Raw genomic sequence first — 13581 nt, 5'->3', positions numbered from 1 at the left:
TCTTATCCACTATTATCTCTCCCTTTTATCAACCCCCCCCCCCTTTTTTTTGATTTTTCGAGACAAGGTTTCTCTGTGTAGCTTTGCGTCTTTCCTGGAACTCACTTGGTAGCCCAGGCTGGCCTCGAACTCACAGAAATCCTCCTGGCTCTGCCTCCCGAGTGCTGGGATTAAAGGCATGTGCCACCACCGCCCAGCCTCCAACGCCCCTCTTTATTCATAATAATCTCCCTCTTTTTCTCACATCATACCCTTGTTTTTACTCTATATCACTTCTCCCTCTTATCCCATGTCATCTCTTCTTTATTCTCCATTATCTTTCCTCTTTATTTCATTTTATCTTTTCTTCTTTATTCTTCATTATCCTCCCTCCTTATCTCGAGTCATCTGCTCTTCTTTATTCCATCATTCTTCCCCATTATCCCACATCATCCCTTCATCTTTATCCACAACCACCCCCCCTTACCCTATGTTCCCTCCCCATTATTCTATGTCAGCTTCTCCTTTTTATTCCTTGTCATCTTTCTCTTATACCATCATCCCCTGTTCCTTATTCCTGAACACCTCCTTCCCCCATGTCATCACATCTTATTTCCCATCATCTCTGCTTCATATCATCCTGTCTTCTTTATCCACCATCATCCCTCCCCTTTATCCCATACCACCTCCCCCTTGTCCTGTATCATTCCCTCCTCTTCATACACTATTATCTATTCCCTTTACCTCATGCTATCTTCTGTTTGTTACTCCTCATCACTCCATAATCCTGTTATCCCCTCTTCTTTATTCTCCAACACCCCTCCTTCTTACTCCATATCAAGCCATTTTCTTTATCCTCCATTGTCTTCCCCCTTAATTCCATGTCACATCTTCTTTATTCTCCATCACCATTCCACCTAATCCTATATCATTCTCTCTCTTCCTACACTATTATCTTTCCTTTTATCCAACTTTTACCCTCTTTATGCCCTGTTACCCCCTCAACCCATTTCATTTCTTCCTCTTTATCAACCATCTTTTCCTTTTAACCTATGCAGTAGCTTCCCCCTTATCCTGCCATCCCCTCCCCTTTATTATTCATCTCCCTTCCATTTTATCCCCCATCATCCTTCCCTTTTGTGTTCCTCTTCTTATTCCTGATCATCCTTTATCCCATGTTATCCCATCTTCTTTGTTTTCTATCACCTTTCCTCCTTACCCCATATCATCTCCTCCTCTTTGCCCACCATTATCTTTCCCCTTTATCCCATGCCATCCCCCTCCTTTTCATTCACAATCACTCCACCCCTTATACAACATCATCCTCTCCTCTTTATTACCCATCACCCTTCCCTACTATCCCATGTCATCCCCTCCTTTCCATCCACAATCACCCGCCCCTCATACATCATCCTCTCCACTTTATTACCCATCATCCTTCCCTATTATCCCATGCTATCCCCTCCTTTTCATCCACAATCACCCTTCCTTCTTATACAACAACATCTTCTCCTCTTTATTACCCATCATCCTTTCCTATTATGCCATGTCATCCCCTCTTCTTTAGTTTTCATTTTTTCTCTTCTTTATTTTGTGCCATCTCCATTTTATTCCTCATCACCCATCTACCTTATGCCATGTCATTCCCTCCTCTTCATCCACCATCATCTTTATTTCATGTCTTTATCCCCCATCACTCTTTATCCCATGTCATCCTCTCTTCTTTATTGCCCATAACCCCTCTCCTTATCTCATATCATCCATTCCTTCTTTCTATTCTGCATCCCCTCCTTTTATATGATGCCATCTTCTCTTTTTCATTTTATATCAACCCCTCCCCTTTGTTTCTCTTCCCTATCTTATTTTCCCCTATAGAACTCCACTCAGAGCTTCCCAACTCACCCCCAAAGTTTTAAGTTAAAGAAACCACACTGTACACCATGAATATGGTGCTGTCACAATACAGATGTTTATTAATGATGAAATGCCAGAGAAGTTTTAACAATCACAAATCTTCGAGCTCTGTGGTTGTTACCCATTGTATGATCAGTTTCTATCCCTCAATACAATACATTCTTCATTCTAAGGACCTTAGCAGTTGTTACCCATAAATATCAGTTATAATTTGGATGTCATACATAACCCATACCTGTGTTTTACCAGAGCAAGTCCCGCAAATTTCTACCGTCCTGCATAGAGGAAGTACAGAGACGATAGGTAAGAAAGTTTGTAATCAGGTGATGTTAACTACTTGGAACTATGTGTCTGTGCCTAACTAGTTGTTTTACTGACAACGGGGGCATGAACACCCGCTGCCTTTAAAACAGATCCAGGACTAAAATCTAATTTTTTTCCTCTAACTTTTGACCCCAGAAAAGCTAGTTAGGCTTATACTTGAGGTTTCTCTGTTGGCACATCCTGAGCAAAACTGCACAGAATTTTGGGAGTGGCTGCTTGACGAGCCATTGGTCTAAATAATTTGAGCAGGGGAAAGAATCCTGAGGCGGTGGAGTTGCTGCGGGGACACGGCTATGAGTTGGTGTGACACACTTTAGCATTAATTGTTTGTCAGCTGTCTGTAGGCTGACCTAACGTTCTAACATGCCTCTTGAGGGCCTTTCCAGTGAGCTCTTGGGAGGAGGGTAGGAAAGTCAGGAAAAGCATGCAATCCCCTGGGGTGGGGGAGGGAAAGCACCTCGAGATTTGTGAGCTTCTCTGGGACAGATGTTTATAACAAGTGTAATATCAATTAAAGGAAGGGGCTGTAGTGAGAGAAAGCCTGGATCAGGGGTAAAAGAGAAGGCAAGGTAGCACCAGGGAGCCTGGGCATGACACAGAAACATCTCTGCTTTTATCAGCTGAAGATACCAAGCATCCCCAGTAATGGGGCTGGCAGTGTATTTGGAATTCCCATCCTGACCCGAGCATCAGGTGGAACTCCTTCTTACCCTCAGGTCTTTGACTTCAAAACTTCTGAATGTTTCCTGTGACATTCCAGGTCTACCCCCACCCTTTTCCCCTGTCTGGCGCCTTATGAGAGGGAAAAACATCTAAGGAGAGAAGCCGATGCCAGATTTGCCCTCCTTCTCTTCTTCCTCCACTTTGGGGGGGTTACCCGCTCCTTCCTCACCGTCATGGGAACCGGTAGTGCGGGGAGGCACAGTGGGCTCCTCAGAGGAACCTGGAAAATAGTAACAATATTAACTTCTTATGTTTCTAGACTTCATACTTTGCACACTATCCAAGACACTAAGACCTATTCTTTTGAAATACAATATGAGTTTCAATTACAATATGAGGCAAAGGCAGAGCAAGGAAAATCATCCCCATCTAGCATGTAAGAAAACTTCAGCCTAATATAAAAATGAGTTTTGAATCTAGGAGCATTATGCATTATGGAAGTTGGCATAAGATTTAGGAAACAGAAAGAGTGAGGCAGATGCCCTGTGCTCAAAGCGAATAGACCATACCACAACGGATAGGTGGGAAAGGGTAAACTCCTAGCTATGAACACCACCGTACAGGTAGCCTGGTTAACTTTACCAAGCAAAATGAGTGACAGAGCTGGAGCTGGAAGCTTACAACACTGTGTGGAGGGCAGAGAACAGGTGTTATTCTTCTGTGATTCTTGGAAGGACATGTAGCCCATGACTAGGCAAGACAGAGACTTGTTTTTAAGCAGAGTAGTACCTACAGGGAATATAATATCTGCCCCATCTTTTTGAAACCAAATTGCCTTTTGATTCTGAACTTCTTCCGAGTTGAGATCTTCTGGCACAGGAACTTCCACATACATGGCATCTTCAAGATTGACAACCACATCTTGTGGAGGATCTAGAATTTTACTGAGAATGGAGGTATCTTCAGTCTCTGGAACCACCATGCTAACTTCATCTTCATCGGAAGCACCTACTCTGTCTCTCTTCAAATCTGGAATCTTACTGTGAATTTGAACATATTCAGGCTCAGGTACTGCACTCATAACCAAATATCCTTCAAGATCAGGGTTTTCTTCAGAGTCCTGGTTTCCACTAACACCGAGGGCTTCTTCATGTCCTTGTATTTCTTCATCTGAGCTTCTTCATTGTTTGGGGCCCCACTCACCTCTGAGGATTCTTCCTGTTCTTGAATTTCTCCAGAATCAGAGGTATTTTCAGGACCTATGACCACATGGAGAGCTGGAACTTCTTCAGGGTTAGGGGTTTCTTCCAAGTTCATAACTCCATTAACTTCTGAAGCTTCTTCATGATCTGGGATTTCCTCAGCATCTGAGGTTTCTTCATCACTTGGGGATGCCATCAAAATCTGGTACCTCTTCAAGATTTGTATTTTCATCAGAGTCTGAGAGTCCATTAACTTCTGGGAACTCTTCATGATTTGGTATTCCATGTCCTAAGGAGGCTTCTTCAGGGCTTGGGACTACGTAAAGAGCTGGAACTTCAGCAAAATCAAGGTCTTCAGAGTCTGGAATCCCATTAATTTCTGGATAGTCTACATGGCCTGGGACCTCTTCTGCATTTGAGGATTCATCATTTGGGACTTCAGCTGCTGGGATATCTTCAAAATTGGGAACTTCTTCTGAATCTTGGGACTCATCATTATTTGGGGCATTTATATTATCTAAGATTTCATTAATGTCTGGGGCTACATCCTTACCTGGGATTTCATCAGCGTCTGAGTCAGAATCTTCGTTGTTTGGAACTACATCAAGATAGGGAACCTCTGCAAGATCCAGATGGTCCTGGTCTTCAAAATCTGATCCTTCTTCAAAGTCATAGTCCAAGTTCTCTCCAAAGTTCAAGATATCATGCACGTCTGGGGCTCCTTCAGGGTCTGCAACCACATTAAAAACAAGGTAATTCTTCAAAGTTTGGGATCTCAATGAGTTCTGGGTTTTCATCAAGTTCTATAATATCCTCAAGGGGAGGTAGATCATCAAAATTTAGGGTGTCATCACCATCCTCACCAGCACTTCCTCATCCTCACCATCATCTTCTTCATAAAGCTTTGATATGTCCTGGGTGGGTCATGAATACCAAGGTAATGTGGGATTTCAAGACCTTGAACTTTCCCCAAAACTACTCCCTTGCTGAAATATTAAAATACTAACTCTTCATTTAAAGACATATTATTCTCAGAGGATTCACCTTCTTTCCTCAAGGGGCTTATCTTCAGCAAGGGCCCTGTTCTCTGGTAGGGCCTAGCCTTCTTCAAGGGACTGACCTTCAGGAATGGCCTGACCTTTAGCAGAGATATGATCTCTAGAAGGAAACTAACCTTCATCAAAGGGCTGGCTCTGGGCCAGGACAGCAGCCTCGGCTTCAGCAGAGTTTTCCACTGGATCAGAGAGTAGAGCATCTTCTTCCATCTTTATGCGAGCGCTCCTACATGGGAAGGGATTTGAAAAGGTTAGTATGTTTGCCCCAAAAGCTGGTTAATATCTAAATGGTATGACACTGGAAGTCCTATAGGCTAAACATAAACAAGCCAGAAAGTTAAAACCACACTTACTGAATCTTCCTCAGATTCCGGCGTCTGATAAAATCCAGGGCTTCAGGGCTAGACTTCCACACACGCTTAGCAACCTGCTTCTGAATATGGGGGGGCACCTGGAGGTAAAAGTAGTATCCTTAACTGTATATCCCTTTTCAGTTTTACTTATCTTTATTAGGTATTTGGGACTGAAGACACTGTGATCAGCAAACGTGGGAGGAATTCCTAGAATAGGAGACTTGGTTATCCACATAGAACTCTCCCTTATCTTGTGAACAGAAAAGGGATGTGTCAAATAAGTACAGTAAAAAGCCCTGCTTACCTGGAAGAGGATATCCCAGTTATCAATCATGGCACGGACCACATTGACAGATGCAACATAGTGATCAATCCCCAGCTTTGTGTTCCTGGATTCCTTCTTGGCCACCTTCCCCTTCTTCAGGAGAGAAGTTCCAAACACCAAAGCCAAGTTGGTTGAAGTCATCCGGTTACCTGGAACCTAGGTGAAGAAGTGTGATCGACCTTGAGGTAGCCCTAGAATCTGTACAATAGGTGTGTATCTTTTTATTGTTGGTTTTCTCTCTTTACCCACTTTATAACCAACTTGATTTCACTACCCAACAATTTTTTACCAGCTGTCCATCAATGCCAATGGAGTCTTCGCAATTCTCAGTGATCTTATGCAGTGCCTTCAGCAGACGTTCAAGGGTATCACTGTGGCAGGGTGGCATCAGGTAGACCAGCAGCTGCAGGGCAGAAACCTGATCCTGGGGCTTCAGAGCTAGAAGAAGGAAAATGGGGCTGATTCAGGGGGCTAGTCTTGGGAGCAGCCTGATATAAAAGGAGACCCATTTCTGCCTCATGGTAGCTGGTGTTTGTGGAAAAAGTACACAGGCAACATGCTTTTGCTTCATTCCAAAATATCTGACTAGATCAGGGTCTCTGAAAACAAGAAGTTCCCTTCTCAACCTCAAAATCAAAATCAAAACTCTATAAAGCCTGGTTCTTCTTTGCCCAGAGAGGGCGAGCACATCCAACAACTTCTAGAAGCTTAAGAGAAATTTCCAAGCAATAGATTTGTAAGGGAACAGCAAGGGACAGGAAAAAAAAAAACATGGAGGTGGTTTTATTAAATTTTTATTTTCATTAACAAATAATGACTGTATATTCTGGAGATGTATGTTTCCTATTCTGATGTTCATTCTATCCTAGATTCATGAGGGTCATATAACCTAAGCTCTCTCAATATGCTCCCTAGATTTGTGTATTGCTTCTTGCACTAACAATGGAGGACAGACGACTCACTTGCAGTCAGGAGGAAGGACATGTACAGATCATCAGGCAGCAGAGAGTCCTTCATTTCACGGAAAAACTCCTTGAGGAGTTCAGCCACATCATGTACATTCACACTGTCATCCAGCACAATATCCAGACCTTTGTCAAATAACTCGCGGAGCTAAAAAGGGGAAAGAAGATGTGAAATATCTGCCTTGCCCACCATAGACACCTCAAGAAGTGACAAGCTTCAGTAAAGATAACTAGCAGTGTAGTGTATCTAGGGGTCTATAAAGATCTTACTCTCAATCATGACACTACCCCATGTCTACAAAAGAGCCCTTATTTCTCTCTTCCTTTTCTTACCTAAAGAACAAACATGTATATACAGTAAGTTTACCTGAAGCACTTTCCGCACAGAGTACTCAATGGTGAAAATCCCCACAGAGCTTAAGCCTGAAAGAAAAGATCAGTGATCTTAAGCATCTATGACCCCTATTTCCCAATCAAGTTCCCCCATTTCTCCCTTAGCAGTTGCATCCCAACTTTCGGTAGTATCAGGGGAATGCTACTCAAGCCCTCCATCCTATAGCTTCTCTCTCCCTTTCTACAACATTCTTCCTTTACCCTTCAGTTGCAGCCTTCCTTGATTGAAACGTTTGTGGCTTCCTTACCATGTTTCTCAATGAATTTGCAGCAAGTCTCAACAATCTGAGGGACCTGTTGAGCAATTGGGTTGAGGCTCATCTTCCTTTTGGATCCCAGAAGTCGCTGCCCGATAGGAAATGAAACGTTTGAGAGCTGCAGGTTCTGCATCAGCTGGGTCCCATTCTCCAGTTCAGCCATGCTATCCACAGACACTGCACCCTGTGGGAAAAAAAACCAGTGTCTTGAAATGGAGAAGAAGGAGCATCCATTGGGACCTTCCTAAGTGCTGAATGACATTCAGAACATCACCATTTCTCTGTGGTAAGATAGGCCTACCCCTTCTATTTCTGTTCTGTCCCCACACCATAAGGACACAGGCCTTAAGTCTCCACAAAGGGCCCCTGCCTGAAACCTCTAAGATTGAACTCACTCGACGACCACGGCGAGTGAACTCTCTGGGCAGGGTGGGCTCATTCCTCCTGCGACTGAAAAAGCGCCTCAAGCGTCCAAACATCCTTTGCACCACGTTTCCCCGACGACGACGGCCTGCAGCGGGACCTGAGGCATCTTCAACCTGCATGGCAGCTGTCAGTTCAAGGTGCTTGCGGCGGGTAAGCTCATTCACCAGCACCTCTTCCAAGCGGATGCCAAAGGTCTTGAAAGCTGCAGCTGGGAAAGGATGAGAAAAGTCAAAGCGGGGCAGCACTTGTATTAGGGGGGCTACATGGGCTTATAGTCCTCTTCCAAGCAATCATCAGTAATCAACCCCGCCCCCCAGGCCCGCAGCGCCCCTGTCTGTGGAATGAGACCCTGCACTAGTTAGGTAAAAAAGACTAATTTCCCTCAACTACCCCTATGTATGGCTTAAGGTCTCATTCCTACTTATGTGTTGTCAGTGCTTGACCACCATGAAGCACTAAGGGACATTTCTTCTCGGGTTGATCTGTCTGGGGTAGGTACATCAACCGGAAAGCTAAGGCAAGTCTGAGAGGATCACCCCAAGAGCCAGCAGTTATTCCTCCATTTCCTGATAAAACCCTCTGGTGGGTTTCTGGGAGGGGGAGGGAGGGGACTTCGGGGCAATAAGCACCAGCAAGAATCCAGTATCCAGGGACGCAACCAGACGGGATTTAGCCTTTGATTTATTTCCTAAGGAAAAGAAAAAAAGCCCCTTTACCCCTCTCCTGTCCTGTCAGAATCAGAAACCACTTCTCCAGGGTGTTTGGACGGTCAACGGGGAGAGCTATGAAAAACAAAAAGAAAAAAGAAAAGACATATTCATACAGGAAGTGATAAGTAACTAAAACATCGCAATGAATTGAACAATGATTGAAGCTGTTCAGCTCAAGAAAAGTATTTTTCTTTGGCCCAGCCTCAGTTTCCCCTCCTTACAACAAGATTTGTCCTACCTAGCACATGCAAGATTCCAAGAATTTGACCTAACCAGTTTAATGCGCCGGCTTCATCTTGCTATGAACCAGTAATTTCTCAGTATAACACTTAAAACATAAATTCAAAAGCTCAGAGCCGCTCAGATCATGCAACAGGCGAAAGGAGGGGCTCTGCCTGCAGCGCCACCATGGGTGAGGGTCTCCAAGTTACTGCGGAAGCGCTCACGCGCGCTGATTTGCCGTCGGCTCCTTGTGCTGCGGTGAGAGAATCGGCGACACCTGGCTGTCTCTCTGCTCCAAATCCCGCAGTGTTGACTGCCAGAGGGGTCTTCTTGCCTTTTGCTTCACCCAGCTTAGGCTGCGCCAGAGGTGCGCGCCTGGAGAACCTGGCCCCCACCCCTGCACTTCCCAGTCTTACGGGAGCGCCCCTCGAGCATGGCGAACATCTCCTACGTCTCCCACCTCCCCTATAGCCTGCAGCCAAATCTGTGCGCGTACCCCTGAGATCTCCCGGAGCGCTGGGATACGATCCCGCGCCTGGTCCCCTGGCTTCCCCACAGGCAGTAGAGCTGGGTTGCGCTCTGAGCGCACCGCCGCTAACCCCCGAGCCCGCACAGCCCTCCTGTTCTTTGCGGGGCTTGGCGCGTGTCTCTCTGCTTCTTTCCCACCGTCTCTCTCTCCAGCGTGCAGTCTCTCCCCGTCCCAAACCTCTTTGGAGTGCCTCTTTGAGCCTCGATCTCTCTTTGCCCGATTCTCCCACTACACCTGGTGAGTCCAGTTTCTTCACCTGTCCTCGGTCCTACCGGGCTTACCGTTCCCTCAAAACCCCAGGCTTCGACTCTACTCAACTAATCTTTTATCTCTTCTGAAATTCAACAAACAGTATTCAACTCCTGCTTCCTCCATTCCCGGGGCGCCAGGAGATTGGTCCGATTCCGGAGACCCCCTCTTACCCTCCAGGACTTCCAATCTGCCCCATCCCGCCCGGGGGGTCTACTCGCCCCGAAGGCGAGGACGCCACACTCCGGGTATAGCTCACCTCTGTCCAGCTTGAAATCAGGGAGGAAATGTCTGGCCACGAGTTCTTGGTAAGCAGTCTCCTGCAGCTTCAGGCGCTCCAGCTCGGAGAGGCTGTGTATGGATACCATGTCCATCTTGCTGTCCGGGTTCTGTCCTGGTGCTCCTCCTAGGACGCTCACTAAAAAAATGAAGGCAGGCAACAAGAGCAAAAAAAGCATGATTCTGGGACACTGTGTCCTTGCTGCCTTCAGAAAAGGCATGCAGCCACCCATTCTGGAATCGGATGATTATCAAGACTGCATCATCCAACTGTCACTGGACCTGGTAGAGGGAACTATGGGGGGGGAGGTAAAGAGGGAGGGAAAACTGGGAGGTGGCTTCACCCTCAAGCAGGGCTGCCTCTAGTAGCTTATTCAGAGGGAGAGGAAGAAGAAAAAAAAACAACTTGAAAAACAAAACCAGCTCTGAACAGATAGGCAGTCCAGAAAAGAGAAAAAAAACTAACAAAAAAAAAAAAATAAAGAAAACAGGGTTTGTTTTTTTTTTTTAAAAAAGCAACCTTATTTTTTAAAGCACTTTGATACAACAATAAGACATAATAGTTTCTATTAATTAATTAAAGCACTGATTTTTTTCCATGATGATGCTCTAAACTGTCTGGGTTAGGTAAAGAGAAGGTATCTATCTACCCAAGCTAGGAACACAGTAAGTTTAAATAACTCTTTCAGAAGACAAACTGGACACATGGATCTGGAGCCAAAATTTGTCCCCAGGCCTTTTGACCTAGTAATTCCCCTTCTAGGAATCTATTCTAATGAAATCTTGCTACAGACAGGAAACATCATATACAAATGAACCATCCAATAAAAAAAACTAACCCAGAAATGAGATGAGTTATACAGATTATGTAATAAATAGTACGGAAAATGATGCAACTATACATTGATGTTTATAAAGAGATTTTCTTTTTTTGAATCAGTACTTTGCTAATTCTTTCTTATAAAGAGATTTTCAACAACAAATACAAAATGTAGACATAATTATCACCTTTATTTGAAGAAAAACATGCATAAAACACTGAAACAAAGACACTTAAATTCTAACAGTTTTTAGTGGTAGTATTTTGTTTGCTTTTACTTTTTCTCATTTATTAAACCTGATTATAATTTATTTCTTGGGGGGTGTCAACTTTTATGAAAAATACTTCATCTCTAGGCCATTTCTAGTGATACTTTGGACAGAATTGGGGATCACAGTGAAGTTTCTCTTAATGTAATGGCAAAAGTGTTTTATATGGACTTCCTCCATGGCCTATCTGATACTGTGCCCAGGCTGTACATCCCTCACTGAAGACCTCCCTGGACCCCACATAGCATCTTTTATCACATCCTCTGTTATTCATTTGTTCTTTCAACCATTCATTAAAAGGAAAAAATAAATTTGTATTAATTGCCCAATTTAATACTGCTCCTTTCATAAAAGATTTAATAGTGCAGTGAAAGACATGCACAAGTTAGCAACAGTTTATAAAACCTTTTGATATGTCAGCTGGCAAAGGTATAAACCAAGTACTGTGAGAACAGAAAGGAGAAAATATCTAATCCTGCCTGGAGACAGGATCAGGGGGAGGAGGGGGGAGAAGACAGACAGAGACAGAGACAGACAGAGAGATAACAGCTTGTGCAAAGGCAAAGAGATGGAAGAAAGACTGACATCTACTTAAAGCAATATGCAGAAGCTAGAAGATACATCATGAAAACCCTATGTCATGCTAAAAAGACAGACTTCTTTTTCTAGTCCAGGCAATAGGGCCATGAAAATTATCATTTTTTTTAATAGAAAAGCCTAAAGCAGGTAGATCAGCTAAGGGGCAAAGGATTGGTTACATATGCCAGAGATCCTTCATGGAAATGATAACATTTAGGGAAAAATTAATTATACTGGAAGGAAAAGTTTAGGATAGCTTCCAAGTTTATGGTTTGTGTGGATATGTTTATGGCTAGTTTCTAGCACAGAAAGTAATTTGGGACATGGAGAACTAAGTCTTTTGACAAAAGGAAGCCACCTCATATGCATTTTTCTAAGCTTTCCTCTCATATGTTTACAAATATGTTATATATATATTATTAGGGGGGCTAAAAATTCAAAGATCAGAAAACATAGCTGTTGACAGAGAAGAGGTCAGAAAAATACTTCTCATACAGTAGTCTAAATAAATAAGCCATACATTCTAGAAAGAATATATACCTTTTGAGTTTTACCAACAAAATTCTCTTTTACCCATTTACCTTAACAGAAATGACTGCCAGATAACTGAGGTCAAGAATGAGAAAGAACAAGGGCTATTTCTGTGGCTTTTAGATGAAGCCAAGATGAAAGCCCATAGATTCTAAAGCTTCCTCAACTGCAAAGCACATACCCTGAACCCAAGGTGAACACCAAAGCTTGACCACCAAATAACCACCAAAAGTGACCATTTAAACCAAAGGCATATGCATTTAAGTGCAGCTACAGACTGAACTTCTAGCAAACCCCACCAACAATAATAGCAAGCCTAAAATCTACCAAACAAGAGTCTCATCTTGACACATAGTCTAGCTTTGCCTTCAAATTTCTAATATCCCAGTCCCCCTCCCCTTATCCCAGTCCAAACACCATTGTACCTCTCTTGGAGTTTCAGCTATTTCTTCTTGAGGCTTACCAGAACTGTTCACCCAAAGAGAAGAGCTAGTTCTTTCCCCCAAAATACAGGATGAAAATAAATCCCTCCCCTCCTCAAAAAAAAAGGTGAGAACAAACAGTGAAACCTCAAATCATCATCAGCCTGAAAATGAGAGAGAGAGAGGGAGGGAGGGAGGGAGGGAGAAGCCTTGGAGAGATGAGTCAGCCTAGATGCTTACAATTCCAAAGGAAATCAAAGGCCTTACAATAAACCGTTTGTCATTGCCTCCCTGCTTGAACATACAGGGCTGAACTTAACAACAGTCATAGGCTGCAGTACTGCCAACAAAATTGACTCCATCTTACGTACCTTCAACCCTCTCAGATCACCAGTAGGCCCCAAGACTGTAGCAGAGCTGGGAAGACCAGAATGCCCCCAAAAGAAGCAAATGAGAAACACAAGGCTTCAGCACTAAGGGACAGGCACAAAACAAGTTCTTTAGGTTTAACCAATCTACTTGTCCTCAATCCTGACTTGCCAAGCTGAACACAAAAGAAGGCTCACCACAGGAAACAAAGTGCCAAGAGACCTCTCTTGCTTCAGTGTCTTCCCCTCCCCCATTCAGCATGCCATGTTTAAATTCATAGTCACTGAAGTCAAAAAGATACCCAAGGAGGAATGTGAAAGCAAAGAATCCAAGATATTTGCAAAAATACTTTTTTTTTTTTACACAAACACCTGTAGTTAGAGCCAAAGCCAAGCCTTATTATTTCTTAGCTGTATAAGCAGAGGAAAAGCAATTGAATTCTGAGCCTTGGTGACCTGCTCTGTAAAATGGGGGATGACAGCTTCTATTTGCACAGTTACATGATAAATGAATACTGTGTGTGCAGTAAGTAGCACTAGTTTTTTGTTGTTGTTGTTGTTGTTGTTTTACTAGTTTTTAGTTTTTTGATACATGTAGTATCAAAGATTCTTTGCAGAGCACCCAAATCTTTCTGAAACTATCAGGCTGCAAAAATGATTACATAAAATAGCAATTTGTATTGATGCATCGATTAGTCTACTCTGCTCAATTTCTACTAAGTTTGAATTGAATTAGCACAGATAAAG

At 43.5% G+C, this 13581-nt stretch overlaps 1 protein-coding gene across 3 annotated transcripts in view; it reads right to left on the bottom strand.

Annotated features, from left to right (window-relative positions):
• Nucleotides 1–1939: 1939 nt before the first annotated feature.
• The window catches only part of Arhgap36 (Rho GTPase activating protein 36), a 30201-nt gene continuing 18559 nt past the window's right edge, over nucleotides 1940–13581 (bottom strand). For 2 of the 3 annotated variants that reach the window (XM_036174850.1, XM_036174851.1), the window contains exons 2-13: nucleotides 9826–9984; nucleotides 8573–8638; nucleotides 7826–8064; nucleotides 7422–7614; nucleotides 7148–7203; nucleotides 6778–6928; nucleotides 6105–6253; nucleotides 5795–5971; nucleotides 5491–5588; nucleotides 5257–5363; nucleotides 4636–4812; nucleotides 1940–3160 (exon numbers count right to left, since the gene is read on the bottom strand). In XM_036174850.1, the coding sequence (XP_036030743.1) occupies nucleotides 3030–3160; nucleotides 4636–4812; nucleotides 5257–5363; nucleotides 5491–5588; nucleotides 5795–5971; nucleotides 6105–6253; nucleotides 6778–6928; nucleotides 7148–7203; nucleotides 7422–7614; nucleotides 7826–8064; nucleotides 8573–8638; nucleotides 9826–9984 (1703 nt within the window). In that variant the 3' untranslated portion in view covers nucleotides 1940–3029. Of the gene's footprint in view, nucleotides 3161–4635; nucleotides 4813–5256; nucleotides 5364–5490; nucleotides 5589–5794; nucleotides 5972–6104; nucleotides 6254–6777; nucleotides 6929–7147; nucleotides 7204–7421; nucleotides 7615–7825; nucleotides 8065–8572; nucleotides 8639–9825; nucleotides 10115–13581 lie in introns of those variants that run through there. The other variant, XM_036174849.1, reaches the window with a different exon arrangement.

Source organism: Onychomys torridus, chromosome X, assembly GCF_903995425.1.
Source record: "Onychomys torridus chromosome X, mOncTor1.1, whole genome shotgun sequence".
In the NCBI taxonomy this organism is placed as follows: domain Eukaryota; kingdom Metazoa; phylum Chordata; class Mammalia; order Rodentia; family Cricetidae; genus Onychomys; species Onychomys torridus.
This window is presented reverse-complemented; position numbering and strand designations above follow the sequence as displayed.